Consider the following 13,422-nt stretch of genomic DNA (forward strand, 5'->3'; position numbering starts at 1 on the left):
ATGTCATTGTGTGACTTTGTGAGCTTCTTTAGTCCAAATCACGCGGCGTGATCAAGCCAAGCCGGAGTTTTTCAAACAAATAATCTCAACGGCTACTCTAAGTTAAGCCACATTAATTTTCCACGTTGGCATTTTGATTTCGCCATTGACTGAGATGCCACGCTTAATGCAAATTCAGAGGGGTAGAGCAATTGCGATGTTGATGGATGGTCATAGCCAAACTGCTGTCACACGGCAGTTTGGTGTTGACCCATGTACAATTAACCGTCTCTGTTCACGTTTCCGTGCTACTGGGTTAGTTTCCGATCGTCCCAGGAGCGGTCGTCTGTGTGTAACGACCGCACGACAAGACAGGGCGATTCGATTGTCGCACTTGCACAACAGATTCAAGACTGCTGTAGAGACTGAGTCGCATACCTTAGGTACTCATGGCAGACCCATTAGTCCTCAAACTGCCAGGAACCACTTGCGTGCCGAGAGAATCATTGCGCGTCGACCTTATGTCGGGCCACCTCTGACACCACGGAGGTGGCAAGTGCGTCTTGACTGGATGCGCAGACATGGCCCGAATAGGTTTGGGATGCGTCGATGGAGGCGTGTGATGTTCACCGACGAGTCTAGATTCTGTCTGTATCGCTCAGACGGAAGAAAAAGGGTATATCGCAGACGCAGTGAGCGTTTTGCCGACGCATGCGTGGTTGAACGCGATAGATTCGGTGGGGCTTCTGTAATGGTTTGGGGAGGCATCTCCCATGGAGTAAAATCCCCCTTAGTGGTCCTGGATCAAAACCTCAATGCCGTTCGATACAGAGACCAGATCCTCCAACCACATGTCCTTCCACTTCTCAGACGTCATAACCTAATTTNCAACTAACCACGCCCAGTTGATCGCAGCATTAACACAAGAATGGAACAACATTCCCTTAAGGCGAATAAATGTTCTCATGAATTCAATGCATAGGAGAATCCGTGCAGGGATTCGTGCAAAAGGTGCCCACACCAGGTACTCAGAAGTGTCATTTTGTTTTTCGCGGGTATCCCACTTTGAGTAACTACTGATGACACGAGTGACGTCACACAGACTTTTCTTCTACAGTATTGTAAAGAGTAGACTTGTCCCTTCATATTGATATAAAATATTGTACAAATTTCCCAAAATATCATAGGCTATATATGATTGCATAATTTAATTGTGCTTTTCTTTTTTTGTTCAGTATATATGCATTCAGCCATTACAAAAGTCTAAACAAAATAGGAGTGTTTTTTTCAGATCAAATGCTTGTTTTTCTAAGGAGTAAATTGTCTATTGTATAAATAAAATTGTACACCTGCAACATATGTGATACAGAGTTTTATAGACACTTTCAGAATGTTTCAGCACACACTAGATTCAGATATTCATCCTTTTGACCTGTAGTAACACTGATATATATGTGTTTTATTTATTTTACAACAATTAAGAAACAAGTAAATAAGCAACCATAAGAGTTTTGCTTGTTTGAGCACTTTTGATACCTTTAATTTCATGTTTATACTATCCCTTATTTCTGTTCCTTTAATCATCTCTTGCATTGGAAATACTGTAATACTACAATTCATTCATTCACATTTACTATGATATTTTTATATAATCTATATTCATACTGAAATTATTTAGCACTTATTCTATTATGCACCAATCAAAAATGTCTAAACTTTTTCACCCTACCAGTCTGTAACTCTTAGCAACTTGATGACGTCACAGTTATTCTTTATTGTTCTAGTCACATGACCTTTATTGTCATTGTACCATAGTACCAAACATCATGTAACTGTGCTCTGAAGACAGCCTCCCTTTGGCCGATACATGTCAGCACTTAGGATGTAAATCAAACATTACATTTTGTAACCGGATTCAGTGGTGTTGTTGCTCATCATTTCTATTTTCATTTTCAAGTAAATAAAACTTTTAATAATCATTCTTGTTGGCCCAGATGTTTGCTGAAGTGGGTCTTAATGTGGGAGGAAACAAAAATACCAACATTCGTAGTTGTGCAAGTGACCCATTACCCTTTCATGTACAATAAAGGGAATCGGACCCCGGCTACCTTGGTAAAAGGTAAGTGCGCTATCCGATGTGCCACCTTATCACCAGTGGTAGCACTGATGAAACCCAATTGGATGGAATAATAATATGGCATAAAAAAAATCATATGATCCTGCTATCTGCATTAATTATAGTCAACAAATTTTTATAAAGGTGCTACTTTTTTCATATTTCTAGAGATCATTCAACTTATATGACCATACAAGAGATCCCAAAGGGATCTTAGCATCAAGCATTGCACCATCTGTATTTGCTCTATGTAAGATTGATCTTTTCTGTCTCATTCATATCTTATCTGTTGAAGGAGGACATGTAAATAGTAAATGCACCTTGTGGTAACTTTTGATCAAAGCTTCATTCTGCTGTTTATGACATTCGTTTGTTCTTCCAACGTGAGGTTGTTATTTGACCTCTTTACTAGCAAAGCACAAAGTATGTTACAAGTTAGAGGAACTTTCATTTGATCTTTGAGGAAGATTTGTCCAGTGTTTTTTACCTGAACTTTACAACAGCCTGTTCCAATATGAATTGGGAAAATATAGCATTATTTGTTATTGAAATTGGTAATATATACCTCATTTTTGTCATTTTGGGAAATTAAGGCACTTTTTAGCTAGGGAAAACAGCCTGTATTTGGCTGTAAAACTGAGCAAAAGAAACCAGTGACTTGTCAGATTCTTCGTGCCAAATAAGGATAACAAACTCAAACCTTCAAAATCCAAGATGGCTGCCTGGTGGACATTTTGTTTTTATAACCGCTCTGAATTTAATGAAACACACACAACAAAGAACAATCTGGGACTTAAATATGAAACTTGAGAGATCCCATCAGTACACTATCTGATGATCTTTATTGTTTTGGTGGTTGGCTAAAAAATAGATATGTCCATTATGAGTTATTAAATTTTCCTTGGTACAGTCCTTAGATACACCTTGATACCAACCACAAAGGTGGTAATCACCCAATAACAGCACGAACCATTACACATGGGAAACTGTTCAGGTCTCTCTGTTAAAGTGTTTGGGTTATCAGTGGACCAATTGTGATGTCATGACTTCCAAATCAAATTATAACAGAAATTCACCAATCATTTAGTAAAAACAGTCTTTTAAAATGTGTTTTGAACCAAATGAGACAACAAAGAATGATAAAATATTATTGTCTTTGTTGTTTTGAGTGTAAGTAAAAATGTAAGGATTGCAACATTTTTTTTTAACATTAACTCATTCACCCCTGAAAACACATTTGAAGTCTTTCAATTCACAGGATAAAATAGTTCATTATGAAATTTCAGGAGTGAATGATGCGCAACCACACATAATGGAATATTCAAACATTTTACAGTGCTCATAAATGTTGAAAACATGTATTTCAACTCTTAAATATTTCTGAAAATTGAGTTTTTCTGAAAATTATGGTAGTAATTATGCAATCATTAAAAAAGTAAAAACTCAAATAGCCTATTTCAAATGTATAATTTTCTTGATACAGAAAGCCAAACAAAGGAAGTTATTACTTACTGCCATGCTTCCCAAGATACTGCCTATATATTGTTATGAGGTCACGTCTGTATCCCATATCCAGGGCAATCTCTGACGTAGAGCGATGTAATGTTTTAGGCCTGGCGGCTGGTGCCGCTGCAGCGTGTGCTAGTTGGCTGTGCAGTTGTGGAGAAGGTGGCCTCATGTGATAAGATGTTGGTATTTTATGGTAAGCAATGTTTTCTTGAATATGGAAACATGTAGGAAAATGTCTCATGTGCTCCAGCCATGGGTCATCTGTGGCTAGCCAAAGTTTCACTATTCCTCCACAGCAGAAGCATTGCACAATGTCGCCACGACCTTCAGAAAACAGAAATAATCCCCATTTTCAGCAATAAGCCCACCTCATTGATAGCTGATTTAACAGCCAGTTTGGGTTACATCTGGAAAACACTTCCTACGTGCAATTGATCAGTTTGCTGAGGGGAATTGGTTACGTTACCTCTTGTGGTATGGTAATGCTGATATATCTTAAATTCATCAAAATTTCTTTATACCAAAAATGTATTCTAAAAGAAACTGGCACTTTTAATTATTTGCATTGATCAGGAATGCATCCTTTTCCCAACATGAAGCTGGTGCAATTATATATACCATGTCAGTAACATTTCAATGTCATACACATTATGATGTCACACGTATGTACATGAATGTCTGAGATAACATATCAGATACCAGTGACTGACGGTTCCTTACCTATATCTCTACCATGATCAAGCTCGTAAGTAACTTAAGGTTGTATGTCTCATTAATACCCATTATACACACGGGTTCTGTTAGACTTATCTCCCTTAAGTTTTACCTCAATTATTATCAAAAGCATTACCTAGCTAAATTCATCTTCCTTTGTAATACTCTGGTTCATATGCAACGTTGTCCCCCCCCCCCCCTCCCCCCTCAAAAAAAATGAAGAAAAATGAAGAAGAAAAAAACCCATTTCATAATCAATCATTCAAGTTTTACGATCCATTTATATTACAGTGAACAGTTAAAAATATTATAACCCACAGAAAAGTAAAATTAAAAAAATTACTCATTACTTTCAGATGTATATAGTGGGTCAGTGACCCATTATTAGAAATTCCTAGATTAATCACTGATTATCACTTGTAAGAGTTTATTTTCATGTTTCTTATGATATGTGTTACTTTCATTAACAGATGTTTGTATATAAAAGTGAGTACTTTGATATATTTATGATGAGAAATTACTAGTAATACCTTTGTAATAGAATCCTGCAGCTGCTAACACCCTCGGTTTCTGTGCCAAAGCTTTGGGCCACTGTTGAAAAGATAGCAATCTTTCCTTCCAGCTTACCATTTGGTAGTTGTAAGGATTCCATTCACTGATACGTGGCCCATAGAATGGAACATTACCCACATTTGCCTGACATTTAAACGGACAGCCAACAGAAAATTTCTTGTGGTCGTCCGAGACAATATCACCAGGTTCCCAGTCTTTGAGAACCACCTCACAGAACACACAACGGACCCGATCCTGGCCAGCTGGTCCAAAAAAGTAAAATCCATCGAGTGCAAGAGCCTCAGCACTGACGGCCGAATTCACGGGCCAGAACAGGAATGTCTCCAAGCGATTAAACTCAAATTTCAAATCCCCTTCATCTTCTTTTGTTCTCCTCTGATTCCAGTTTGTATTTGATGAGCCAGAAGCACCAGATGATGGTTCAGATCCGAGTCCATCGATCTGGTCCTCTCCTTCTGCTACGTCTGTTGGTGACACAACCACCACCATGCTGTTCTTGTCTTAATTCTTTAACAAATGCATCAGTCTGCAAACCCTTCACCTGCTAGAACAGGATAAAATTCTGATTATCAATTAAGTTTATTTAAGTTCTTTACCTGTGCATAACAACAATGAGTAAGTAATTTTATCACAAAGCGGTCATGTTATGTATTAAAAACACTCATGTCATTTTTTGCATATCATCTAATGTCATATAAATCTGTATCCATTGCTTATATGTCAACCTCTGAAACCTCCAATGAGGGAGATCTCCCTCATTCCACATTTCCAATGAGGGAGAAAGTGTGTGAAATGCCACTGAAACTGCTTTGCTCAATTTATCTTTCCATTTTTATGTATCAAAATAACTCAAGAAAGCATTTATTTGATTCAGACACACTTGTTATGGTCATTGCACACACCCTGCAGTAACCAGAAGATCATTTGACAACAGAATGTAGATTTTGACTTTGTGTGAGTTTGGACTTGAATGTCAGAGGGAGTTTCGAGGGAAATTGGTAAATTTTGGTCAAAATGAGGGAGTCTCCCATATGATTGAGGGTTGGCAGCTTTGTCCGTTGTGACACAAGTCAAAATTAAGAAAATAGAAATGACATCATAACAAGCATTAATGATCAATGCTGCATTAAAATGATGAGTTGGAACACTTGATTGTGTTTAAAAACAAGAGGCCCAATGGGCCTGCATCGCTCACCTGGTATAAATCTCACACTTGTAACCTTAAAAGTGATCTAAAATAAAGCTACAGGCAAAATAAAATATCTGTTATGATTAAAATTCATTCAAAAGAACCTGTTACCTTTTTTTTAAACATTTCACCCCTGTGATTGAAAGTCGAACAAAGTCATTATGTTGAACAAATTTTATAGCCTTTCATTTGAGGATGCAACTTGCAAAGTATCAACATCCTGGGACCCATGGTTATTCAGAAGAGGTCGTTTAAAGATTTAAACATATTTGACCCCTGTGACCTTGAATATAAGTCAAAGTCATTCACTTTAACAAACATAGTAGTCCTTGATCCCAGCATGCTACTGACTAAATATCAACATCCTGAGCCTTTTGGTTATTCAGAACAAGTTGTTTAAAAAACAAAAAAAATGAACATATTTGCANTACTGACTAAATATCAACATCCTGAGCCTTTTGGTTATTCAGAACAAGCTGTTTAAAAAACAAAAAAAATGAACATATTTGCACCTTGTGACCTTGAATATGATTCAAGGTCATACATTTAAACAAACTTGGTAGCCCTTGATCCTAGTATGCTACTGACTAAATATCATCACCCTGGGCATTTTTGGTAATTCAGAAGAAGTTGTTTAAAGTTTTTAACATATTTGACCCATTTGACCTTAAATATGGGTGAAGGTCATTCATTTGAACAAACTTTGTAGCCCTTCATCTCAGCATGCTACTGGCCAAATATCATCACCCTGTGCATTTTAGTTATTCAGGAGAAGTTGTTTAAAAGTTTTTAACATATTTAACACCTGTGATCTTAAATATGGGTGAAGGTCATTCATTTGAACAAACTTTGTAGCCCTTCATCTCAGCATGCTACTGGCCAAATATCATCACCCTGGGCATTTTGGTTATTCAGAAGAAGTTGTTTAAAGTTTTTTACATATTTGACCCCTGTGACCTTGAATATGGGTGAAGGTCATTCATTTGAACAAACTTTGTAGCCCTTCATCTCAGCATGCTACTGGCCAAATATCATCACCCTGGGCATTTTGGTTATTCAGAAGAAGTTGTTTAAAGTTTTTAACATATTTGACCCCTGTGACCTTGAATATGGGTGAAGGTCATTCATTTGAACAAACTTTGTAGCCCTTCATCTCAGCATGCTACTGGCCAAATATCATCACCCTGGGCATTTTGGTTATTCAGAAGAAGTTGTTTAAAGTTTTTAACATATTTGACCCCTGTGACCTTGAATATGGGTGAAGGTCATTCATTTGAACAAACTTTGTAGCCCTTCATCTCAGCATGCTACTGGCCAAATATCATCACCCTGGGCATTTTGGTTATTCAGAAGAAGTTGTTTAAAGTTTTTAACATATTTGACCCCTGTGACCTTGAATATGGGTGAAGGTCATTCATTTGAACAAACTTTGTAGCCCTTCATCTCAGCATGCTACTGGCCAAATATCATCACCCTGGGCATTTTGGTTATTCAGAAGAAGTTGTTTAAAGTTTTTAACATATTTGACCCCTGTGACCTTGAATATGGGTGAAGGTCATTCATTTGAACAAACTTTGTAGCCCTTCATCTCAGCATGCTACTGGCCAAATATCATCACCCTGGGCATTTTGGTTATTCAGAAGAAGTTGTTTAAAGTTTTTAACATATTTGACCCCTGTGACCTTGAATATGGGTGAAGGTCATTCATTTGAACAAACTTTGTAGCCCTTCATCTCAGCATGCTACTGGCCAAATATCATCACCCTGGGCATTTTGGTTATTCAGAAGAAGTTGTTTAAAGTTTTTAACATATTTGACCCCTGTGACCTTGAATATGGGTGAAGGTCATTCATTTGAACAAACTTTGTAGCCCTTCATCTCAGCATGCTACTGGCCAAATATCATCACCCTGGGCATTTTGGTTATTCAGAAGAAGTTGTTTAAAGTTTTTAACATATTTGACCCCTGTGACCTTGAATATGGGTGAAGGTCATTCATTTGAACAAACTTTGTAGCCCTTCATCTCAGCATGCTACTGGCCAAATATCATCACCCTGGGCATTTTGGTTATTCAGAAGAAGTTGTTTAAAGTTTTTAACATATTTGACCCCTGTGACCTTGAATATGGGTGAAGGTCATTCATTTGAACAAACTTTGTAGCCCTTCATCTCAGCATGCTACTGGCCAAATATCATCACCCTGGGCATTTTGGTTATTCAGAAGAAGTTGTTTAAAGTTTTTAACATATTTGACCCCTGTGACCTTGAATATGGGTGAAGGTCATTCATTTGAACAAACTTTGTAGCCCTTCATCTCAGCATGCTACTGGCCAAATATCATCACCCTGGGCATTTTGGTTATTCAGAAGAAGTTGTTTAAAGTTTTTAACATATTTGACCCCTGTGACCTTGAATATGGGTGAAGGTCATTCATTTGAACAAACTTTGTAGCCCTTCATCTCAGCATGCTACTGGCCAAATATCATCACCCTGGGCATTTTAGTTATTCAGGAGAAATTGTTTAATGTTTTGAACATATTTGACCCCTGTGACCTTGAATATAGGTCAAGGTCATTCATTTTAACAAACTTGATAGCCCTTTAACCCAGCATGCAACTGGCCAAATATCATCACCCTGGGCATTTTGGTTATCGAGAAGAAGTTGTTTGAAGATTTTTACATATTTGACCCCTGTGACCTTGAATATGGGTGTAAGTCATTCATTTAAACAAACTTTGTAGCCCTTCATTTCAGCATGCTACTGGCCAAATATCATCACCATGTGCATTTTGGTTATTCAGAAGAAGTTGTTTAAAGATTTTTTAAGACAATTGACCCCTGTGACCTTGAATATGATTGAAGGTCATTCATTTGAACAAACTTGGTAGCCCTTCACCCAAGCATGCTACTGTCCAAATAACACCTCCCTGGACAGTTTGGTTATCTAGAAGAAGATGTTTAAAGTTTTTAACATATTTGATCCCTGTGACCTTGAAAACGGGTGAAGGTCATTAATTTTAACAAACATTGTAGCCCTTCATCCAAGTTTGCTTCTGGTCAAATATCATCACCCTAGGCCTTTTGGTTATTAAGAAGAAGTCGTTTTAAGTAAAATATTGACGTCAGACGCCGGCCGGCCGGCCGGACAACGGACGCCGTGCCACGGCATAAGCTCACTTGGCACTTCGTGCCAGGTGAGCTAAAAACTAAAGAATTTCTGGAATATTTAGTCTTTTGAAATGCGATAAAACCAATAACTAGGAAGTAAGAGCTAAAAGAAAACTTTGGAATATATGAGTGAAATCTACTATATCATGAAATAGATATCATTCATCAATGATCTATAATATCCTTTAATGACTAGTGTGAATTTTGGTATGGGGAGCTGCTTGAGTTCACGACATAGTAATTTGGTGGATATAATAATGTAGCAGAACAGGACTGGATTGATCATCAGCGACCCGAGTAGCTCAATTGGTAGAGTGTCGACCCATCTAGAGTTCTGAGGATTCATCCGGGTTCGATCCTTAGTCTGGCTGTTGCATTTCTTTTTCTCCTGTTACACTACTTATACAATGTATTGTTAAATTAATATTTTAACAGACAAAACTGTAATATGAAACCAATTTTTTGTTGTTTCTTATTTCAAGAACACAACAAGCTTTGAATAACACTGTTGATGTTCCTGAAAACAAAATAATGTATCAGTAAGCTACAGCTGGGAGCAAACTTAACTTGGTTTCTAGTGCACTTCGTAGTGCACACGTAGTCAACAAGTAAGTGAACTTGACATAACATTGAAGTCACTCAAGTGCACTCCAGTTCACTTCAGTGTTAACTCCAGTGCACAACGACGTGAACTCCAGTGCACTACAGTGTTTACCAAACTTTAAACGACTGAAGTACATATTTCAATAATTGTTTATAATGAAATGGGTTCCTTTGTGATATGAAAATTGAAAGAGAAAGGAAAGAATCAATCAACTGAATATTTCATAATATCGAGTCATATTTTTTTATTATTGTTATTACTTAAAATTTCAACTGAACATATACATGAATGTAGAAATGATGAGCAACAACACCACTGAATCCGGTACAAAATGTAATGTTTGATTAACATCCTTACAACAATGGATGTAAATCAAACATTACATTTTGTACCGGATTCAGTGGTGTTGTTGCTCATCATTTCTACTTTCATTTGCTCTGCTTTCCCTGATGAGCACTGTTGAATACCATTAAGGTATCCACCCCAGGATCCCTTCCGCCACTATGGAACACTGACTTGCTGACAGGGACGTTGGTTCTCCACCCCCCAGTTGTTAGGTATCCACCCCAGGATCCCTTCCGCCACTATGGAACACTGACTTGCTGACAGGGACGTTGGGTCTCCACCCCCCAGTTGTTAGGTATCCACCCCAGGATCCCTTCCGCCACTATGGAACACTGACTTGCTGACAGGGACGTTGGGTCTCCACCCCCCAGTTGTTAGGTATCCACCCCAGGATCCCTTCCGCCACTATGGAACACTGACTTGCTGACAGGGACGTTGGGTCTCCACCCCCCAGTTGTTAGGTATCCACCCCAGGATCCCTTCCGCCACTATGGAACACTGACTTGCTGACAGGGACGTTGGGTCTCCACCCCCCAGTTGTTAGGTATCCACCCCAGGATCCCTTCCGCCACTATGGAACACTGACTTGCTGACAGGGACATTGGGTCTCCACCCCCCAGTTGTTAGGTATCCACCCCAGGATCCCTTCCGCCACTATGGAACACTGACTTGCTGACAGGGACGGTGGGTCCCCACCCCCCAGTTGTTAGGTATCCCCCCCAGGATCCCTACCGCCACTATGGAACACTGACTTCCTGACAGGGAGGTTAGGTCTCTACCCCCGCGTTGTTAGGTATCCACCCCAGGATCCCTTCCGCCACTATGGACCACTGACTTGCTGACAGGGAGGTTGGGTCTCCACCCCCCAGTTGTTAGGGATCCACCCCAGGATCCCTTCCGCCACTATGGACCACTGACTTGCTGACAGGGAGGTTGGGTCTCCACCCCCCAGTTGTTAGTTATCCACCCCAGGCTCCCTTCCGCCACTATGGAACACTGACTTGCTGACAGGGACGGTGGGACTCCACCCCCCAGTTGTTAGGTATCCACCCCAGGATCCCTACCGCCACTATGGAACACTGACTTCCTGACAGGGACGTTGGGTCTCCACCCCCCAGTTGAACATATACATGTACAAAAAGAAATTGTACACAATCCCTAGTGAGTATAGAAAATCTATAAATAGCTGTACTATTTCTGAGAAAAAAAGTTTATAAGTACACTTTATCATAGTTAAATTCTCATCACATTTGATATCAATGTTGTAGTGTCGGGATGGGGGGTCAGTATCTGTTATGGGATGTGGGTAAATGACGAGGAAATTTTTATTATAATTTTATACTTCTTATGAAAGGTTTCTATAGAGTAATTTGCTTCTTTGTTTTAAACAAACAAGTCAAGAAAAGACAAAAATTCCAGAAAAATCTTATATATGGCACTATATACAGTACATGTTTATCTAGATAAAAGGTAAAGCGCGATCAAGCTAAAGATGTGCATTCATTTAAGTTTGTTAATCCCAAAATGCCAGCCAGTTCTTATAGGAAAATTAAGAAAAAACTATTAGTTAGTCTGATTTTGAATTTTTTGTTATAGAGGTTTACATGTCAGGTACATATACCGATGTACATCAGTGGCGGATCCAGAGGGTTATTTTGGGCTTCAGGAAACCCCCTCACCCTGATAATTTTCTTTAAAAATCATGTATTTTCACCATTTTCTTCAGTTTTTCCCCACATGGAACCCCTACCCCCTGGAAATTTGGATACTGTGGATGTCCCTTTGTCAAGAAATGACAGCTTCAGGCACAATTCTATTTCAAAACAGTGACTTTGACTCTATAGTAGTGTTTTACACTACCTTATCCCTTAAATGGTTTAAAAATGTGGTGTTACATAGATAGCCAACGCTAAATGATAACACACCCCAGCATCAATTAATGTGTCACTGAACTGAATCGTTGCATTCGTTGCACTGGTTACCTGTACGATACTGGTCGCAGTACAAAATTCTGGTGTACACATACAAGGCACTGAATGGAACAGCTCCTCAGTACCTACAGGAGCTTGTTACCCTGTATCAGCCGTCACGATCACTGCGGTCAGAGTCAGAATCTTTGTTGTGTGTCCCAAAATCCTGTACTGTGACCTACGGAAACAGATGCTTTGGAAGGGTTTCAGCTATGTTGTATAATAGCTTACCATCTGCTATTAGAAAGTCAAATACCCTGGCCAAGTTCAAGAGGAACATCAAAACTCACCTCTTCATGTCTGCATTTTAGAATCTTTGCAAAGACGTCATGTAAATACCACCCTTTTATTTGTTCAATTATGTGCACATTGCTTGCTTAAATGTATAAAATTGATTGTAAGCCTTTGTTTTTTGTTTTCACAATAAAGGATCTTTAATGGTGATTATGTCTTTAAGACAAAGTATTATAAACTTTAAACCACTAATACACAGTTGGGAGCAAACCATGTGCATGTGCTAATAATTTAAAAGGTCGTCAATCTCTATAGTTATTATGCTATTTTCATAAAAGGATACTGCTTAAATCATTTTATGCATATATATGAAGGTAACGGGTTGTTTCGCCCCAAATCCCATTCGCCCTAAGGGTTGTTTCACCCAAATCCCGTTCGCCCCAGGTTGTTTCGCCCTAAAAGAATATTTTTGTCTTTAAGTCATAAATATCATGTTAAAAGTTAAAAAAAATCTTTCTCTTGAATCAAGATATAATTACGTGCCGGAAGGTGAAGAACGAACCTGTATATTCATCACCGAATCCTACAACGGACATACTAATATCCGGAATATACTGTATATTATCGTTTTCATTTCTTTACCTTAATTAAGTAATGTTGTTCTTTATAAAATGCACCTGTATATATTTTAACGTTAAAAATATTTAAAACATGATATAAACAATTAAAAAGCACCCTGTCACGTCAGCCATTTTATATAAAACAAATTTCTCTTAGTACATAGATACGTATACGAAATGGACATAGATTAGGTACAAATTGCGTATAAGAATGAAAAGAAATTAATACTTTAATTATATATATCTATAATATATAGATAAGATATGGACATATAATGAAACTAAATTAATTTCTCTAAGTACATAGATACGTATACGAAATGGACATAGATTAGTTACAAATTGCGTATATAGACTGAAACTACATACGTATATTAATTGCGTATAAGGATGAAAAAAAAC

The 13,422-nt window shown here is 38.2% G+C and overlaps 1 protein-coding gene across 2 annotated transcripts in view; it reads right to left on the minus strand.

Annotated features, from left to right (window-relative positions):
• The window catches only part of LOC110452306 (baculoviral IAP repeat-containing protein 2-like), a 24,855-nt gene that overhangs the window by 2,771 nt on the left and 8,662 nt on the right, over nt 1-13,422 (minus strand). For both annotated transcript variants that reach the window (XM_021500744.1, XM_021500743.1), the window contains exons 2-3: nt 4,849-5,435; nt 3,608-3,928 (exon numbers count right to left, since the gene is read on the minus strand). In XM_021500744.1, coding sequence (XP_021356419.1) covers nt 3,608-3,928; nt 4,849-5,380 — 853 coding nt within the window. In that variant the 5' untranslated portion in view covers nt 5,381-5,435. The remainder of the gene's footprint in view (nt 1-3,607; nt 3,929-4,848; nt 5,436-13,422) is intronic.

This window comes from Mizuhopecten yessoensis, unplaced genomic scaffold (genome assembly GCF_002113885.1).
Source record: "Mizuhopecten yessoensis strain PY_sf001 unplaced genomic scaffold, ASM211388v2 scaffold6579, whole genome shotgun sequence".
NCBI lineage: Eukaryota > Metazoa > Mollusca > Bivalvia > Pectinida > Pectinidae > Mizuhopecten > Mizuhopecten yessoensis.